The sequence below is a fragment of the Helianthus annuus genome, chromosome 15 (assembly GCF_002127325.2).
Source record: "Helianthus annuus cultivar XRQ/B chromosome 15, HanXRQr2.0-SUNRISE, whole genome shotgun sequence".
Classification (NCBI taxonomy): domain Eukaryota; kingdom Viridiplantae; phylum Streptophyta; class Magnoliopsida; order Asterales; family Asteraceae; genus Helianthus; species Helianthus annuus.
The window spans coordinates 142,929,610-142,946,948 of record NC_035447.2 but is presented as its reverse complement, the minus strand read 5'-3'; the positions used below and the strand labels follow the sequence as shown (position 1 = coordinate 142,946,948).

The 17,339-nt window shown below is 34.1% G+C and overlaps 2 protein-coding genes and 2 long non-coding RNA genes across 4 annotated transcripts; all 4 read right to left on the bottom strand.

Moving 5' to 3' along the window:
* Nucleotides 1-5,374: 5,374 nt before the first annotated feature.
* Nucleotides 5,375-10,289, bottom strand: LOC110914285. The gene is made up of 4 exons (XM_022159087.1): nt 9,878-10,289; nt 9,103-9,794; nt 8,785-9,022; nt 5,375-8,682 (listed from the first exon to the last, which is right to left on the bottom strand). The coding sequence occupies exons 1-4, from the start codon at nt 10,287-10,289 to the stop codon at nt 5,375-5,377; spliced, it is 4,650 nt and encodes a 1,549-aa protein (XP_022014779.1).
* Nucleotides 10,290-10,562: 273 nt separating this feature from the next.
* On the bottom strand, nt 10,563-11,597 carry LOC110914286 (F-box/kelch-repeat protein At3g17530). The gene has a single exon (XM_022159088.1). It carries the CDS (start codon nt 11,595-11,597, stop codon nt 10,563-10,565), a length of 1,035 nt encoding a protein of 344 aa, XP_022014780.1.
* Nucleotides 11,598-11,988: 391 nt separating this feature from the next.
* On the bottom strand, nt 11,989-12,457 carry LOC118487410. Its single transcript, XR_004881780.1, has 3 exons — nt 12,372-12,457; nt 12,216-12,285; nt 11,989-12,111 (listed from the first exon to the last, which is right to left on the bottom strand). It is a non-coding gene; the product is annotated as an uncharacterized LOC118487410 (long non-coding RNA).
* Nucleotides 12,458-15,088: 2,631 nt separating this feature from the next.
* On the bottom strand, nt 15,089-15,947 carry LOC118487409. Its single transcript, XR_004881779.1, has 3 exons — nt 15,792-15,947; nt 15,335-15,641; nt 15,089-15,262 (listed from the first exon to the last, which is right to left on the bottom strand). It is a non-coding gene; the product is annotated as an uncharacterized LOC118487409 (long non-coding RNA).
* Between the last annotated feature and the right edge of the window lie 1,392 nt (nt 15,948-17,339).

Genomic DNA, 17,339 nt, shown 5'->3' with positions numbered 1-17,339 from the left:
ATCTAACACTTAGAATTATTTTCACTACAAGTGTTAGAAATACTTTTCGACTTGTTTTCAAATTATAGATTTCGCCACGACTTTATTTACAAAATATCGGAGGTGGGATTTCACAAAACAAAACTTGGTAAATATATATTTAGTATATATTCTTCATAACGTCACTTGTTATGTGTTTATGATTATTTTGTGAAGTATACAAATATTATTTTTAGGGTAAAAATAATATTACCGTGTTAACAATTCCAAAATGATACAAACGCCTTCGCGATAATTATTTAAGTTACACCGGTAATTATTATTACCATTCGATCTATAAAACGTAACTTACGCATTTAAGGAAATATTTACAAACGCGTATTTTTGTCAAGGTATTATTTTGGAAAATTATGTGTATTAAAATATAATATTTTTGAGAAAAATACTTATATTTTGGAGAAAGGATTAAAGTATATTTTAAGTGAGACTTAATAATATATTTCGAATTTTACGAACGCACATGTATTAGATCCCCCATCCTTGGGAAGGAAAATAATTACCAAGTATTTACATAATGTAAACACGAAATAGTTGCCTAACTATTTCCCAAAAACTTAAACCATAAAGCTAAGGCACGGCCGTCCATTTAATAGAGTTAGTACGTGTAGGTCGTCGCACAGCTGCTTGATCAGGAGACATACTTGGTAGAGACGCACCACTGTGAGTTCATGTCCCCCTTTTCTCTTAACTGTTTTCAGTTTTCTAAACTGCGGGGGTGAAATACATGTTACTTTGATTACGAATACTTTATACATGGTATGGTTAGCGTAAGGAGGTTTACGACTTAGATCATGTGAGTGGGTAGGCGGAAACTTGAGGCCATTAATCCTCAAGGTAGGACCGAGGGACAGTAGCGGTAGATCTATCTGGGTGTAGCGAGCCCAACCCTTGAGCCCGCCTAATGGACCAGGTGGTGACTTTGTGCCCAACGCATAAATCCGCTAGGTTTGAGTCTTCCTACTTGCACTTCACACATATCAATGGCCTTACAAACCATTGGTGATCTCTTTTTCCTTATTTGCTACATACCAGGGTTTTATACATACAAAGGTTTATTTACTCACTTACACATGAACTCGCTCAAGATTATTGTTGATTTTTCAACTTACATGTATTTCAGGGAATTAAAGGATCTGGCGCGGTATGACACGTTTTCCCGCTGCACTAGTTTTGAGGTCATCCGGGTTTAGGGGATGTGACTCTTTCCTGGACAAGTCACAGTCCTTAAACTATGTTTATGTCATGTTGATGATTGTGTCTGTTGAACACTGTTTATGTTGTTAGGATGTGTTTCCGTTGAGACAATGTTGTTGTATTTGGTTTTTAAAACTTAATTAAATGGATGATCTTGCATGGTTTTTATTTCATATAGCTTTGTTATGGTTAAGCTATGGTATTAAGAAGTCACACCAAACTAACCACGCTTCCGCAAAGCCAGGGTGTGACAGGCAGCCACATGTATCACATAATCGATCAGCCAATTATTAAAATCATGCAACTCACACTTAATTATTATATCCAATTATTAAACCCTAGTTCCATGAACAATTATATGCACTTTATCGATCCTAACAGTTTGTTTCCACCATTATTCATCAAAGTTTCTATCACATACCCTAAATCGTGTGCTAGTTCTCATATATTCTAATCGCAATACTAAATCACAACAAGACCCACAAGATTCTAATTACAACCTTATACAAGTTCACATATAATCAAAACAATCAACAATGCTAAATACGCATGAGATAGTACTAACCAAGAGATGGTGATGGTGATCATGACTGGGGGGGGTCTTCTACTGCCGTACGTAGAATATGGAGGAGGGTAGGGTTTGTTTGATACGTAACTTGCAACTTAAAACAACTGCCAAGCAAAGATATTATAACACCACTAATGGGTTTGGGGATGGGCTCGGTTTGGGCTTATAACATGTGGGCCGAAGTGATTGAAAAGGGGTAGAGTTCATGTTTGAGGAGTGCATGTGTGGCCCGACACACTCGCGGCCCATATATATATATATATATATATATATATAGGGGATGGTTCAAATGAAAACCACTTTTAACGCGAAAACTCGAAAACTAACTAAAAAAAGCCTAAAAAACACACAAAAAATTTTTTTTTTTTTTTTCAATTTTTTTAATAAAAATCGCTAGTTTTTATATATAAAAAAAACTTTTTTTCAAAAAAAAAAAAAAAAAAAAAATTTGTGTAGTGCACATGTGTAATAATACACATGTGTAGTACACAGACACATGTGCAGTATTACACATGTGCACTACACAAAAATTTTTTTTTTTTTTTTTTTTTTTTGAAATTTTTTTTTTTTAATAAAAAAACCTGCGAAAATTTGATTGAAAAAAAAAATTTTTTTAAAAAAAATTTTTTGCATGTTTTTTTGGCTTTTTTTAATTAGTTTTCGAGTTTTCGCGTTAACTAGTGGTTTTCATTTGAACCTTCCCCTATATATATATATATATATATATATATATATATATATATATATATATATAGGGGAAGGATGTATAGAAAACCCACTTTAATTTAGAAAACCCGGGAAACTCAAAGCTCCCGATGTTTTTTTTTTCTTGAAAAAATTTACACATGTTATATACATGTTTTTAAGGGTTTTGGGCAAAAAAAATCAAAAACGCGCCGAGTAGATATTTTTAAAAAAAAATAAACAAGTTTTGGTGTAACACATGTTACATTCATATGACATATTTGTAACATGTGTTACACCAAAACTTGTTTATTTTTTTAAAAAATATCTACTCGGCGCTTTTTTGATTTTTTTTGCCCAAAACCCTTAAAAACATGTATATAACATGTGTAAATTTTTTCAAGAAAAAAAAACATTGGGAGCTTTGAGTTTCCCGGGTTTTCTAAATTAAAGTGGGTTTTCTATAGATACTTAAATTATATATATATATATATATATATATATATATATATATATATATATATATAGAGTAGGGTTCGCATGGAAAGTGTGTTTTTCCTAGAAAGTCTAGGAAGCGATCTGGTCCATCCGATTGGTGTGTTTAAGGGTTGAGATTAAATCAATGGCAATCTTGTAATATCTGAGTTTAATTAATTGATTGTTTTAAATGAGTAGAGGCAATTTTGTCAATGGCCGTGTTTTAAATCAATTAGATAATCGCCCAGTTCCTAAATTCAAGCGATTTTCCCTCTCTCTCTCTCCAAACCCATCTTGGAAACCCCAATCCCTACCAAAAATAACTACAATCATGGAAGAAGATAACTTTAGAAACGATGGAGAGCACCGGATCAAATTAAAACACTTCTCCATCTCCACCATCTCCGAGTTGATCATTACCATTCAAATATTGTTCTTATCATCTCCGTTTTCTTGACGATGTGTTTTAACAGCAAGCAAATTAATACAATTATGTTTTAGCAGCAAGCAGATTCATACAGTTGTGGTTTAGCATCCAGATTCATACAGATGTGTTTTAACAGCAAGCAGATTCATACAGTTGTGTTTTAGCATTCAGATTCATACAGATGTGTTTTAACAGCAAACAGATTCATACAGTTGTGTTTTAACAGCAAGCAGATTCATACAGATGTGTTTTAACAGCAAGCAGATTCATACAGTTGGGTTTTAGCATTCAGATTGATACAGTTGTGTTTTAGCATCCAGATTCATACAAATGTGTTTTAACAGCAAGCAAATTCATACAGTTGTGTTTTAGCATTCAGATTCATACAGTTGTGTTTTAACAGCAAACAGATTCATATAGTTGTGTTTTAACAGCAAGCAGATTCATACACTTGTGTTTTAGCATTCAGATTCATACAGTTGTGTTTTAACAGCAATCAGATTCATACAGTTGTGTTTTAGCATTCAGATTCATACAGTTGTGTTTTAACAGCAATCATATTCATACCCTGTGTTTTACCATCTTTATATTGTGGGATCTATAAAAAAATTGACTTTAGCCCTGTAAACTGTTAAAACACAGCACCAAGAACATGCTGATAAATTCTAGTAATCTTCTTAACAATGGAATATGCGATGTAATGTGATATGGAATTTTAGTTAATGAACACATTGACTTCCAGATTTGAATTCGAAAATAATAAAAATTCCGAAAATCATGGAATTTTAGTTAATGAAGATACATTCCAACAATAAAATTAAAATGTGAAATTACATGATAGCCCTTCTACTTAAAATCCCTCAATGACACATGTCCAATTCTTATTCCTTCCTAGACTTTTTAGGAAAAATAGACTTTCCACCCAACTCCTACTCTATATATATATATATAGGGGAAGGTTCATTAGAGAAGAAATTTAATGTGAGAAGAAAAAGAAGAAATGGCATATTAGTAAAATACTATTTCATTTATGACTCATATCATTATTTTTTCTCTCTTTAATTAATTAGTCAACTAATTATTAATTATCCTACATATAATCTACAAAACCTACACATATCAAAATTTTCCCACATATATCCTACACATCATAGAATTTTATCCTACACGGTCAAAATTTATCCTACACACCTCGAAATATATCCTACACAACTCGTAATTTATCCTACACAAATAGTAATTTATTCTACATTTTAAATTAAGTTGTTTTTTTTAATTTGGAAAAATATATATTTTGAAAAGGAGTTACAAATTTAATTTAGTTAGTTATTAAATGGGAAGATTACAAATTAATGATTTATGTAAGTTTACCAATATACCCTTATATTAAAATTAAATGCAAATATTAAATGAAGCACTCTTATTGGTTGAAACTTCTTCTTTTTTCTTCTTACAAAAAAATTCTTCTCATTTGAACCCTCCACTATATATATATATATATACTAGTCACGTACCCGCGCGATGCGGCGGGAGTGGCAATTTACAATAGTATAATTGTTTACCGTTAGTTTATCCGTCGTCTCGTGATATATTGTATAGTACTTAAGTTAGTTTTCTTATTCGTGATATGATGGCACTGGTTTTTCTGTTAGTTTATCGATTCTTTGGTGATCTTCTACAAGAAGAGTACAAAACAAGGAAGTAGATGTAATTAAAAACAAGAAGAGTTCAAAATAGTCAAGTAGCTGGACAAAACAATAAAAACAAAATGTGGGGAGTCTCTTGTATCTCTTCCTGTTTTACCAATACATCCGTTCGCTTATGACTTTCTTGCATCTTCTCCTCTACTGTACCAGATTTCAACACATAAAAAAAAATGTTAGACACTTACAGTGATTTAAAATAGTAATTAAAAGGTAATTTCTGGAAGCAAATAAGGCACAACATCTACTAACTTACCTTCTTTTTGATAAGGATGCGATTAATTAATCACGCAACACTTCCTGGTAGACAACATTTGATGTGTAAACTCCGCGTTGTTTGAATTCTTTGGCGAGATGTACCAACACCTTCGTACTTTGTCTTGAAATCCCTCTTGATAACGCGACATAAAGTTGTCCATGTGAAAATACAGAATCCGGTAGATAAATACCAACGTTCGGAATTGTTTGACCTTGAGCTTTATTAATCGTCATGGAAAAGCTAAGTCGAATTGGAAATTGTTTTCTTTTCAGCTTGAATGGGAACATGTCATCTTCAGAAAGGGTTAGAGGGATTCTTGGCAAAAAAACTCTTTTTCCGGCATGTTGACCAACTGCAATTTCCGCATCAATAACATTTCGCATGAAACCCTTACATATCAACCGCGTGCCATTACACAGGCCATGTGATGGATCGATATTACGTAACAATATTATTGGGCATCCAATTTTTAAATGAAGCTTATGAGGCGGCAATCCACTAACATTTAGCGAATTTAAGAACTCGACCGGATAGAAGTTGCGCTGATCGTCTTCAGCTTCATCAAAACTGTAATAAACTTTTTCCTCCCCTTGAAAAATTTCAATCATTTGATTATTAATCTCGTCAACACTATCATTTTTAGTGGACAATATTGCTCTAGAGATTATATAATCTGAAGAATATACATTATCTTCAATTGATGGAAAGATGGCATGGATCAATTCTTTTATAGCGTTTTCTTTGTTGTTGCACTGAATTGTCATGTCATCGGGTATGCGGATATAGTTTCCTTCGATTGGTTCTTCAGTTCCATCGCCGACTCTTAAAAGAAATTTAGAAAACCATGGATCTTTCAGCGCTCTCATATTTATGGTCAACCGCATCTTCTTAGTCAAAGACCAAAGAGGTGACATTCGTACGCTGGAGTCTACAATCTGTGCTCGAGTGCCACGTTTGATAACCGGCAACACCTGTCTGAAGTCACCTCCCATAACCATTATCTTTCCACCAAATGGGAGACTAACACCTATAATGTCTTGGAATGTACGATCGACTGCCTCTATCGCTTGTCGTTTAGCCATCGACGCTTCATCCCATATGATTATTTTGGCAGAGCGAATCAGTTTAGCGGCCCCACTCTGTTTTTTAATATTGCACATTGAATTATTTTCAAGATTAAGAGGAATCTTGAATCTCGAGTGAGCCGTTCTACCTCCTGGCATATTATTAGCCGCTGCACCTGATGAAGCTGTTGCGAGAGCAATAAGACCACGTGACCGAATTTCAGCAAGCAAGGCAATGTACAAAAATGTTTTTCCAGTTCCACCTGGACCATCAATAAAGAACACGCCTGGAAGATCATTATCAACATGCATCATGATCTCATCAAACACATTTTTTTGGTCCGGATTAAGTGAATGTTTGGCACTCAAGTGTTCAGGTTCCAAAACAATCCCATACTCTTCTTGTAACTCACGATAACCTGCATCTTGTAAGTTAACATCGTCAGTTATCTTAGGAAGGTCGAATTCATTGAAATTTTTACCCATGGATTGTACCAAGACACTTATTTCGGTAAGAACCATATTTTGAACTCGTTCTATACTTTGACAGTGTAACCGATGATCTTCAGATAGTGAATCAAAGTGGTCATTCCATAACTTTCGAACATCTCCAGGTTGGCAAAAAATCATTATGGTCGCAAATAACCTTCTAAGAGCATTGGGAAACTGAAACGTAGAGGCTTCTTCGAGACATTGTGATAGATATTCATCGTCTTCTATTAAGCCTAACTCAAGAGCTGCTTTCCGAAATGTCGCACACCGTTGACCATTAACTGTGCAAAGATGTTCGAAAGAAGTAGGCCCTCTGACATTTGACAAAAGTAGGCGTAAGTAGTACCTTTCTCCTTCGGCTGGATTAGCGGAAACGATACGACCTCTTTGTTTTTTACCGAAACGACGACTCCAACGGCGTGTGCTTCCATTCCAAGTATAGTGTTTTGGAAAATCTTTATACAAATGTACCCTTGCTGTTTCATCGTTTCTATTCTGATCAAAAAATGCTGTTAGCATGGTTCTCTTATCCCTTTCCCTATCAACAATATTAGGCATCAAGTCATCATCTCTAAATCTAACCATCTGATTATTTGGGAGATGAAGTTGTAAGGCTAGAACAGCAGGAAAGATTTGAGAAAGAGAGAAGGAAAAAATTCGCCACATAGCCTCTGGGGGCGATATGTAGCGTGCATCTTGAAATCTTTTTATCTCATTAATAACAACCCCTGGCTCACTTTGATCGACTTGAATAACCTGTTTGTCATGTCCTTTATAAACATACTTGAAAAGATATTTCACAGATTTTATACTTGAGCAAACTTCAACATTCATGTGGCAGTTAAACATCATCAAAAGCCTTGGGTTATATGGGACCACCCATCTATTATCAAGTGTTTGTCCTCGTAGGTCCACTTCTATCCCGGTGTCTCTCCTTCGATACAACGGATACGAATCTTCTCCTTGTGTCGTCTGTTCGTTAAATTGTCTAGGATAGTGAAAACGACAAATTTTAGGATCACCCTGCATACAAGGACTGCTTGATCGTAAATTGCCGCAAGGACCGTGAATCATGTGCTTGACAACCATCTCATGCAATCTGGGATGTGTTAGTTTGTTAGGAATTTCAGCACACACAACCTTATCATAATGGTCCGCGTTATTGATCTTGTGTTGCGGGTACATGATTAGGAGAAAATGTGCGTGCGGCAAACCCCGCTTTTGAAATTCAATGACATAGACGTATGACTTAACTTCCCCGAGGACATGTTTCTTGAAGAGTTGATCCTTAAGATCTTCTAATTTAGCCCGGAACACTCTTGAAACAAGGTCTGGACGATCTGTAGCAGTTTGACCAACATGTAAGTTATCACATATCTCAGGCCACTTAGGATTACATGTCATTGTAAGGAATACATCAGGCTTGCCGTCGTCTTGAACTAACGTCATCGCATCTAGAAACCGACGTCGCATGTCGCGAGGCCCCCCGATGAAAGATGCAGGCAACACAATTCTTTTCCCGACTCTGTTTGCATGAACCTCGCCAGTATTGACGCAATCCACAATACCTTGGTACAATTCGGCTCGAATTTTTTCCTGGTTTCTCTCACAAAATTCTAAGCGTGACGTCTCAATTTTGATGTAAACATCAACCACAAACTGCTGTAGCAGCCTACCACCGAACAAAAGCACATTATCGGTAGATCGAATCTGGAACTTGTAACAGTAGTACTCTCGCATAGCCACGGTTGTTCTACCACTTCGTGTGTTAGCCTCTGAACGATGAAGATGTATTAAAAACAAACAGTTAATAAAAATAAAACGCATTACGCTATTTTTATGATCTTCACTTAAAAAGGATAACAAATTGTTGGTACCTTCCATTTCTCCTTCGATGTTGTCATTGTTGCGAACCTCATTGATTGATACTCCTTGACGTGGTATGTTAGCATGCCAACCCGACTCACCATTAGGAAAAAATAAAGGATACGACAATGGATCGTAACAACTGAAGTACGGCTGAATAGTTTGTCTATATTCAGACCTACCGTACACTACAATACTTCGTTTATACGAAGTGATATTGTCATTACCTTCAACCCAAATACCAGCAACCTATATAATTGTGAACTATAAGTAAGTAAAATAAGCAATTATATTAAATAATTGCAATTAATATAATATATTATATATACCTCCGATGTCGTTGGTCGGTTGTACACCCTTTGGTCAAGTTCAACCGAAGTATTCAAAGTGACTCTATAGTTGTCCAGAGGTCCTAGTTCCGCAAGTCTTCTAAATGTATCGACATATGGGTTTGTAGAAAGAACGCGTGTTAAAATCTGAGTAATACGCCGATCAAGATTTGGCCATCGGAGTCTGTGATCTAACTCAGTATCAGGATCGTAAAAATACAACTGCAAGTACCTAGGAGTCCCATCCCTCGGAACTAATTGGTCGATTCTGTGATATATTCCTTTATGTGCACGAAAAGTATATACGCCGTCTCTCATATTGTTCAATGTATCATCCAATGTCACACCCATTGAGGCAAAAGAAAAATTGGTGTTATAAGCACGGATGTTTTGCCTAAACAAATCTCCAATTTCATCTTGAGACGTGAAAAGTCGGTACAATTCCTCTGGAATTTCTAAGTTTGCTAACATGGTTTTCCCACTCATACAACAAAAGGTATCAAATTCAAATTGAAATCGTTTTGCTCCACAATTAGGACATGCGGCTCGTTCCTTTAAAACACGATGCTCTCCAGGTACACCATTGTAAACAAAATTATAAGGATCATCTTCTACGCTCCCATGTTGGAGGGAAGGTTGATCAACTACTTCAGCAAATTGGGGTAATAAAGTACGCGGATGAATTTGAATACCTAAAAAAATTGGTGTATTAAGTAATGAAGGTTGTAAAAGATGTCAAGTTCGAAAAAGAAATCTTTGTTAAATAAATAGAAACCTCGTGATGTTCTATGCCTGACTACGTCAATTACATCATCTATCGGGGTTTGGTTGACTTGATTGCCATTTGAAATACGCATTCCATTATCGTTTGGTGTATTAGAACATCCTTCATTGTACTCCTTGCATTTTGTAGTAGAAACACTTGAGGCGTTCTCATTTGTTGTTTGTAGAAATTGAGTAATATTAGTTTGTAAACTTCTTAACGGTGTCCTTTCTGTTGACCTATTATTCATTAAAGATATTGATGAAGCACTTTGGGGGGCATCACCACTCCCAAATTTAGATACTTTGTTATTTTCTTTGCGTGCAGCATAGTATCTTTTTTGATACTCTTTTCGTTTTTCAGCTTTAGTAGATGCACTCGAGCTAGAAGCATGATTTCGAGGGTTTGAGAGTCCATTAGTCATTGTAAATTGAAAAAATGACAAATACCTTGCAAATTAAATAAAAGAGAGTTATCATAGATGATGAAATTCTCAAATCATAACAACATTCCAACACATAACTTAGAGAAAAACAAACCGAAGGATAACATTGAAATACATAATGATAACATTAAAATACATGACTTAAACGGAATATCATGACTTAGAGAAAAAAAACACAAATCCTTAAAACATTGACATACATAATGATAACATTAAGTGAAAGCCAATCTAAATACTTGGTGAAACAATGGTCTACACAAACACCGCACCCTTAAAACCTCGAAACCAAGAAACGGGATAAAAACATTCGAAGGGCTTCATATCCATTTCAATTGTAAACAACTTCCCTAATTTAGTCATCACAAACCAATTACCATTTGTCACATAATGTGTTATATCGCACCACAATGACAATGATATCGGGGGGATCGGAGGACATGATAAGACCTTAATCCAGTAATCCCCTTGTAGTGTCCATAGGTCAATTGTCATCTCAAACATGCCAGTGCTAGCAAACATGTGAAGCACATTTTTTACATTAACTAAAACACCTTGAACCATTCCATTAGAAGGAACGGGTGGAAAGCTTATCTCCTTGAACTGCTCCGAATTAACATCAAAACAAATCACCACATTCGTACCTCCAATCCAACATTCGCAAACAGTGAAATATAGAGTACCACCACAAAATGTGCCAGCTGACCAATTGAAATGAGGGCTTAGGTACTCTTGTCTTGTTATGAAAGGAATATTTCTCCAAGAGTCTACTTCCCTAGAATAAACATAGACACCAAGTACACCACTCCTACGCTTTATATGCAAGACCTTGTAATCATCGTCAGCGTCAACGTACAAACCAATGGCATCAAGGTTATTTATATAGAATCCATGAGAATCAGGGGTTGACAAACGCTTGAAAGCAGTAGTTGTTGGATTCCAAAGAAGCAGCTCGTATGTATGATTCAAGCAAACACACAACAATCCGTTCAAATGTGAAAGTATTGAGACATCATTATTTTGGTGATGGAATGGAAATGTAACTGTTGAGCTTGGACCATAGTCATTGTTATTAGAGATGATTGGACGAACAGAACACGTTAGGTCGTCAATTAGTAGAACTCTCTGGTTAGATGAAACTACTGAGCGAGAACAATGTATCTTTACGAAATCTTGTGTTGACAATAACGCATACCATTGCTTACATACACTCTTAGAACGACCTACATCCTTTGCTGGCAGCCTCGTTAATATCTCAAACACGATTGTATGAGTAGGAAGGTCAGCCATGGTTATACCTTCGTTTAATACAGATAATGATTATTTAGTTGTCCAATCTAAGAAGATTATACCTTGGTGATAGATTATAAATACTTCTACAATTACATCAATATGAGGGAAACAAAAAGCAAAACACGAAACACCAAGAGAGACTTTAATATTCAACAACTAAACAAATAACAACACCAAATGTTTCTAACTTAAACACAAATTGGATAACGATCCATAATTTACATATCCCGTGCCTCGACCATATCCGGTTCGTACGTAATCGTACTCAACTCCGTAGACTTCAAAATATTAACTGAAATAACAAATAAAATATAACTTTTATTAAACTACATGAGCCATTAGATCTAACTAATTATTAGAATGTTCATGTGTAAAGCATAACATACTATCTGGTAGATGAACCAACTTGAGACGTGATACATATATGATGGACCTTTGTTGCACGGCTCGAATGGAACGTATAACATCGGAAGGCTTCAGGGCAGACAAAAACAATTGTATTGTGTGACCACTGTATATTACGATTTTGGGTTAAAGTTCTTCTAATAATAATATTTTCTTACATATAACGTAAATATTATGTTTGTAATATGTTAATAATAAATAATAACGTACGTCTTATCTTGAAGAGAAAGTTCAAAACAACATCGATCACGTTTGCCTTCTATTATTCTCCCAACCACATCTAAAACCAAATCAGTTAAATCGTATAGACCATATATAAAGTTTTATATATTTAATAAAAATTATAGATAGAGAATTAATATGTACCAACAATATCCATTTGAGGTCTCCTGTCATGCTTCAATTCTATAATGGAAGGGACCAATGGATATAAAGAAGCACCCCTTGGAATGGTAAGCGTAAGTGAAGAAAGCTTTGTATATTTGTTGATGACAATTTTCTTCTCGGACCAAACTAACACGTAATTCTGGTACTTTGGGCACTCAAGATAGTTGAGATTCTCAATTTGGAAATGATTCAACGAAAAAAAACCACCCATCAATGACGCGTCATTATATTTGTGTATCAAATTTTGTGGGACGAACGCAACAATTTTTTGTCTCTAAAATGAAAAGAAATTTAGTTGTGGAAAAACGCTTATATAACACAAAGTAAATTAAAATAATGTTCTTACGTGTTGATCAAGAAATATAACCACTAATCTCTTTCCATCGACGTCATGCCAAATAAACTCCACCTTAACAAAGATTATATTATACCATGCTCTATCATTTGTCAATGATGAAAATTCTTCAACGGAAAAATGATCAGACATATCCTATTAAGTGTTCAATATTAGTTAACTAAAAAAATAAAAACTCCAGAAATAAAATTTAAACTAAAACATGATTAAAATTAAACAGCAACAAATTTAAATTTAAAGTAATACATAATTAAAAGTTACATAATTAAAAGTTACATAATTAAGATTCAAACTAATTCGAGAAAAAAAAAACTACAGTCATCATAAAAGTTTTTCTAAGGTTCCCAAACCATTTTTTCATCCAATGGTGGTTCGTAAACCGCCCCAGGGACAGTTTCGTACCCTTCAGCCCAGGTCGGTAGTTCTTGTGTTTGACTATAGTTTTCCACATAAGGGGGGTTTGAAGGTGGAGGATGCATAGGAAGTGTAGGAGTGTTTGGCACCGGACGATGGCACCCCTCAATTTGTAGTCCACCAAATTGTAGTTGAGCGAAGGTATAGTCATACGCCCAATTCAACTCTTCATCCGTCCAACCAAATGGATCATCATATTCAGGGTTTGCCAATGGAGGTGGGGTTGAAACCGAAGGTGGGGTTAAAACCGGAGGTGGGGTTGACACCGGAGGTGGGTTTGAAGTTAGAGGGTTTGAATCAGGAAGGTTTAAATGGTTTGTTGATCCTAGTGATTCAACGGGAATTGGATAACCACCGCCCATACCTCTCAATTGATATGTGTTTGGAGTGATTTGTAAACTGAAAAATACACATAATTACTATAACAATCAGCTTTGTGAATACAGTATTGTTTTAAATACAGTATTGTTTTGAATACAGTATTGTTTTGAACACAGTATTGTTTTGAATACAGTATTGTTTTGAATACAGGATTGTTTTGAATACAGCTTTGTGAATACAGTATTGTTTTGTGAATACGGCGTTTTATTTTGTTTTGAATACAGTATTGTTTTAAAAAAAAATCCTGTAATGATGAAGGAAAAGATCAAAATATAACAGAACAAAGTAAATGAATGAAAAGATCATAATTATCACAAAACCATGACACATATCAGTCCCAAAAATGAAGGAAAAGATCAAAATATAACAGAACAAAGTAAAATCAAAACTACAAAAACAATTTACTATAATTTACACATACACATAATAACTATAACAATCAGCTTTGTGAATACAGTATTGTTTTGAATACAATATTGTTTTGAATACAGTATTGTTTTGAATACAGTATTGTTTTGAATACAGCTTTGCGAATACAGTATTGTTTTGTGAATACGGCGTTTTATTTTGTTTTGAATACAGTACGGTTTTAAAAAAAAATTCCTGTAATGATGAAGGAAAAGATCAAAATATAACAGAACAAAGTAAATGAACCTAAATATCATAATTATCACAAAACCATGACACATATCAGTCCCAAAAATGAAGGAAAAGATCAAAATATAACAGAACAAAGTAAAATCAAAACTACAAAAACAATTTATCCTTTCACTATCCCGAAAAATGAAAAAATATATCAAAACATCCCACAGAACAAACTAAAATAAAAAGTACATAACAATCTATCTTTTCACTATTCCATATCTAAAATTGACCTAACTATCATAATTTTAATTGAACTACAACACTTATCATCCCAAAAATTACCTAAATATCATAATTATCACACAACCATGACACTTATCAGTCCCAAAAATGAAGGAAAAGATCAAAATATAACAGAACAAAGTAAAATCAAAACTACAAAAACAATTTATCCTTTCACTATCCTGAAAAATGAAAAAATATATCAAAACATCCCACAGAACAAACTAAAATAAAAAGTACATAACAATCTATCTTTTCACTATTCCATATCTAAAATTGACCTAACTATCATAATTTTCATCGAACTACAACACTTATCATCCCCAAAAATGACCTAAATATCATAATTATCACAAAAACATGACACATATCAGTCCCAAAAAATGAAGGAAAAGATCAAAATATAACAGAACAAAGTAAAATCAAAACTACAAAAACAATTTATCCTTTCACTATCCAGAAAAATGAAAAAATATATCAAAACATCCCACAGAACAAACTAAAATAAAAAGTACATAACAATCTATCTTTTCACTATTCCATATCTAAAATTGACCTAACTATCATAATTTTCATTGAACTACAACACTTATCATCCCCAAAAATGACCTAAATATCATAATTATCACAAAACCATGACACATATCAGTCCCAAAAATGAAGGAAAAGATCAAAATATAACAGAACAAAGTAAAATCAAAACTACAAAAACAATTTATCCTTTCACTATGTCATATCTGAAAGAACTTACAACAATGCAAGAGGGAGATGTGAAAAGCCGACAAAAATTTTAAAACCTTGATGTGAGAGCCGAGAAACAACGCAAGATCCGAATGCAAAGACTTGATATATTCTGAAATTGAAGTAATAGAAGTTGTTAAGTTGATGTTTTGAAAGTAGGATTATTCAAGTGAGATAAACTTACAATTTCAGTTGAGTGTAGTTGAGAGTTTGTAAAGTGTGAGTAGAGTGTAGATATCTCTGGATTATTTATAGAGACTGAAGGAAGCAGTGCTGTCTTTCAAACAGTGTATGGAAGAGTGTTGATATATTATACAGACTGCAGCAAGCAAGCTGTCTTTCACACAAAAGTAAAGTGTTGCTTTTTCCTGTAGATTGTACTTCCCTGCTTTTGGCATCCCTTTTTGTCAGATGTGTGAGCATTGAGAGAGAAAGCAGATGGTGATCCGTGTGAAGTCAAATGGACGGTCCCGATCTTGATCCCTTTTTGTCTGTAGCATAAGTCAAATGGGTTAAGATCAGTTAAAAAACAAAAAGCATAAAAATAACAAAACACATCAAAAAACAGAGAATATAGTGAAGTTTATATTCTCTCAGTAGCATAGCATGTTAAAAATTAATATTCAAGGCTTAGAAATTACCAAAAAAGAGCGAAAAACCGACTGAATTCGAATCTCAGCCCATTCTTGACACTAATGCTCCGTTAGTTCTCGCAAAGTCAACCATCATAAAAAGAAATCAAGTATTAGTAAAGATTTGATATTAGTTATAACCAGTACACTATTAACTTAAAATAAATTTAATATAAATCACATTTTGTCAAGTTGCAAATATAAAAACCTTTATTATAAACAAAAAAGAAAAGAAAATTGATGAATGATGATAAACTTTACTTTACCTCTGATCAAAAAACAGAGAATATAGTGAAGTTTATATTCTCTCAGTAGCATAGCATGTTAAAAATTAATATTCAAGGCTTAGAAATTACCAAAAAAGAGCGAAAAACCGACTGGATTCGAATCTCAGCCCATTCTTGACACTAATGCTCCGTTAGTTCTCGCAAAGTCAACCATCATAAAAAGAAATCAAGTATTAGTAAAGATTTGATATTAGTTATAACCAGTACACTATTAACTTAAAATAAATTTAATATAAATCACATTTTGTCAAGTTGCAAATATAAAAACCTTTATTATAAACAAAAAAGAAAAGAAAATTGATGAATGATGATAAACTTTACTTTACCTCTGATCAAAAAACAGAGAATATAGTCAAGTTTATATTCTCTCAGTAGCATAGCATGTTAAAAATTAATATTCAAGGCTTAGAAATTACCAAAAAAGAGCGAAAAACCGACTGAATTCGAATCTCAGCCCATTCTTGACACTAATGCTCCGTTAGTTCTCGCAAAGTCAACCATCATAAAAAGAAATCAAGTATTAGTAAAGATTTGATATTAGTTATAACCAGTACACTATTAACTTAAAATAAATTTAATATAAATCACATTTTGTCAAGTTGCAAATATAAAAACCTTTATTATAAACAAAAAAGAAAAGAAAATTGATAAATGATGATAAACTTTACTTTACCTCTGCTTGAGTGAGCATGAGACCACTAAGTGAGGGAACATTCTGCATATGAAGCCCCCATCGATTCGAATGAAGCAGCGTTCAGCGTCGCCAAAGCCAATTCCGAGACTCTCCAAGCAGATACACTTTCTCCGGCAGCCAGAAGATCGGAGTGAGCTTGTTCTGTAATAATAGTGATCGTGACAGTCGTTAACCAAAGGTATAACTAATTAAATTCAGATCCTAAAAAAAGGTTTCCTTGCGAGTTGCGAGTGACATACCTGAGTCGATTCATCACAAAACACATGCGAAAATCCTTCGTAAACCTCAGATTTCGTCCTTCGAACATCCGTCAACCGCTTCACCTGAAAAGTAAGAATCACAAAAGAACATGGTAAGATATATAACACTCATTGCAACTTATCAGAACATCAAACGGATCCCTTGTTCAAATCTGTGGATCCCTTGCCAGATAAAGCTGGTGATACATCTCATGAAACCCTAGATCTGCTCATCGAACATCCCACAGAACAAACCAAAATCAAAAATACATAACAATCTATCTTTTCACAATTCCATATCTAAATGACCTAAATATCATAATTATCACACAACCAT

Bases quoted from the DNA above. Each gene is read 5' to 3' on its own strand.
- LOC110914285 (XM_022159087.1), bottom strand. From the start codon at position 10,289: ATGACTAATGGACTCTCAAACCCTCGAAATCATGCTTCTAGCTCGAGT. The intron at 9,795-9,877 runs GTTTCTATTTAT...CAATTTTTTTAG, and splicing joins CAGGCATAGAACATCACGAG to GTATTCAAATTCATCCGCGT. The intron at 8,683-8,784 runs GTACCAACAATT...TTCATCGTTCAG, and splicing joins CATCGAAGGAGAAATGGAAG to AGGCTAACACACGAAGTGGT.
- LOC110914286 (XM_022159088.1), bottom strand. From the start codon at position 11,597: ATGGCTGACCTTCCTACTCATACAATCGTGTTTGAGATATTAACGAGG.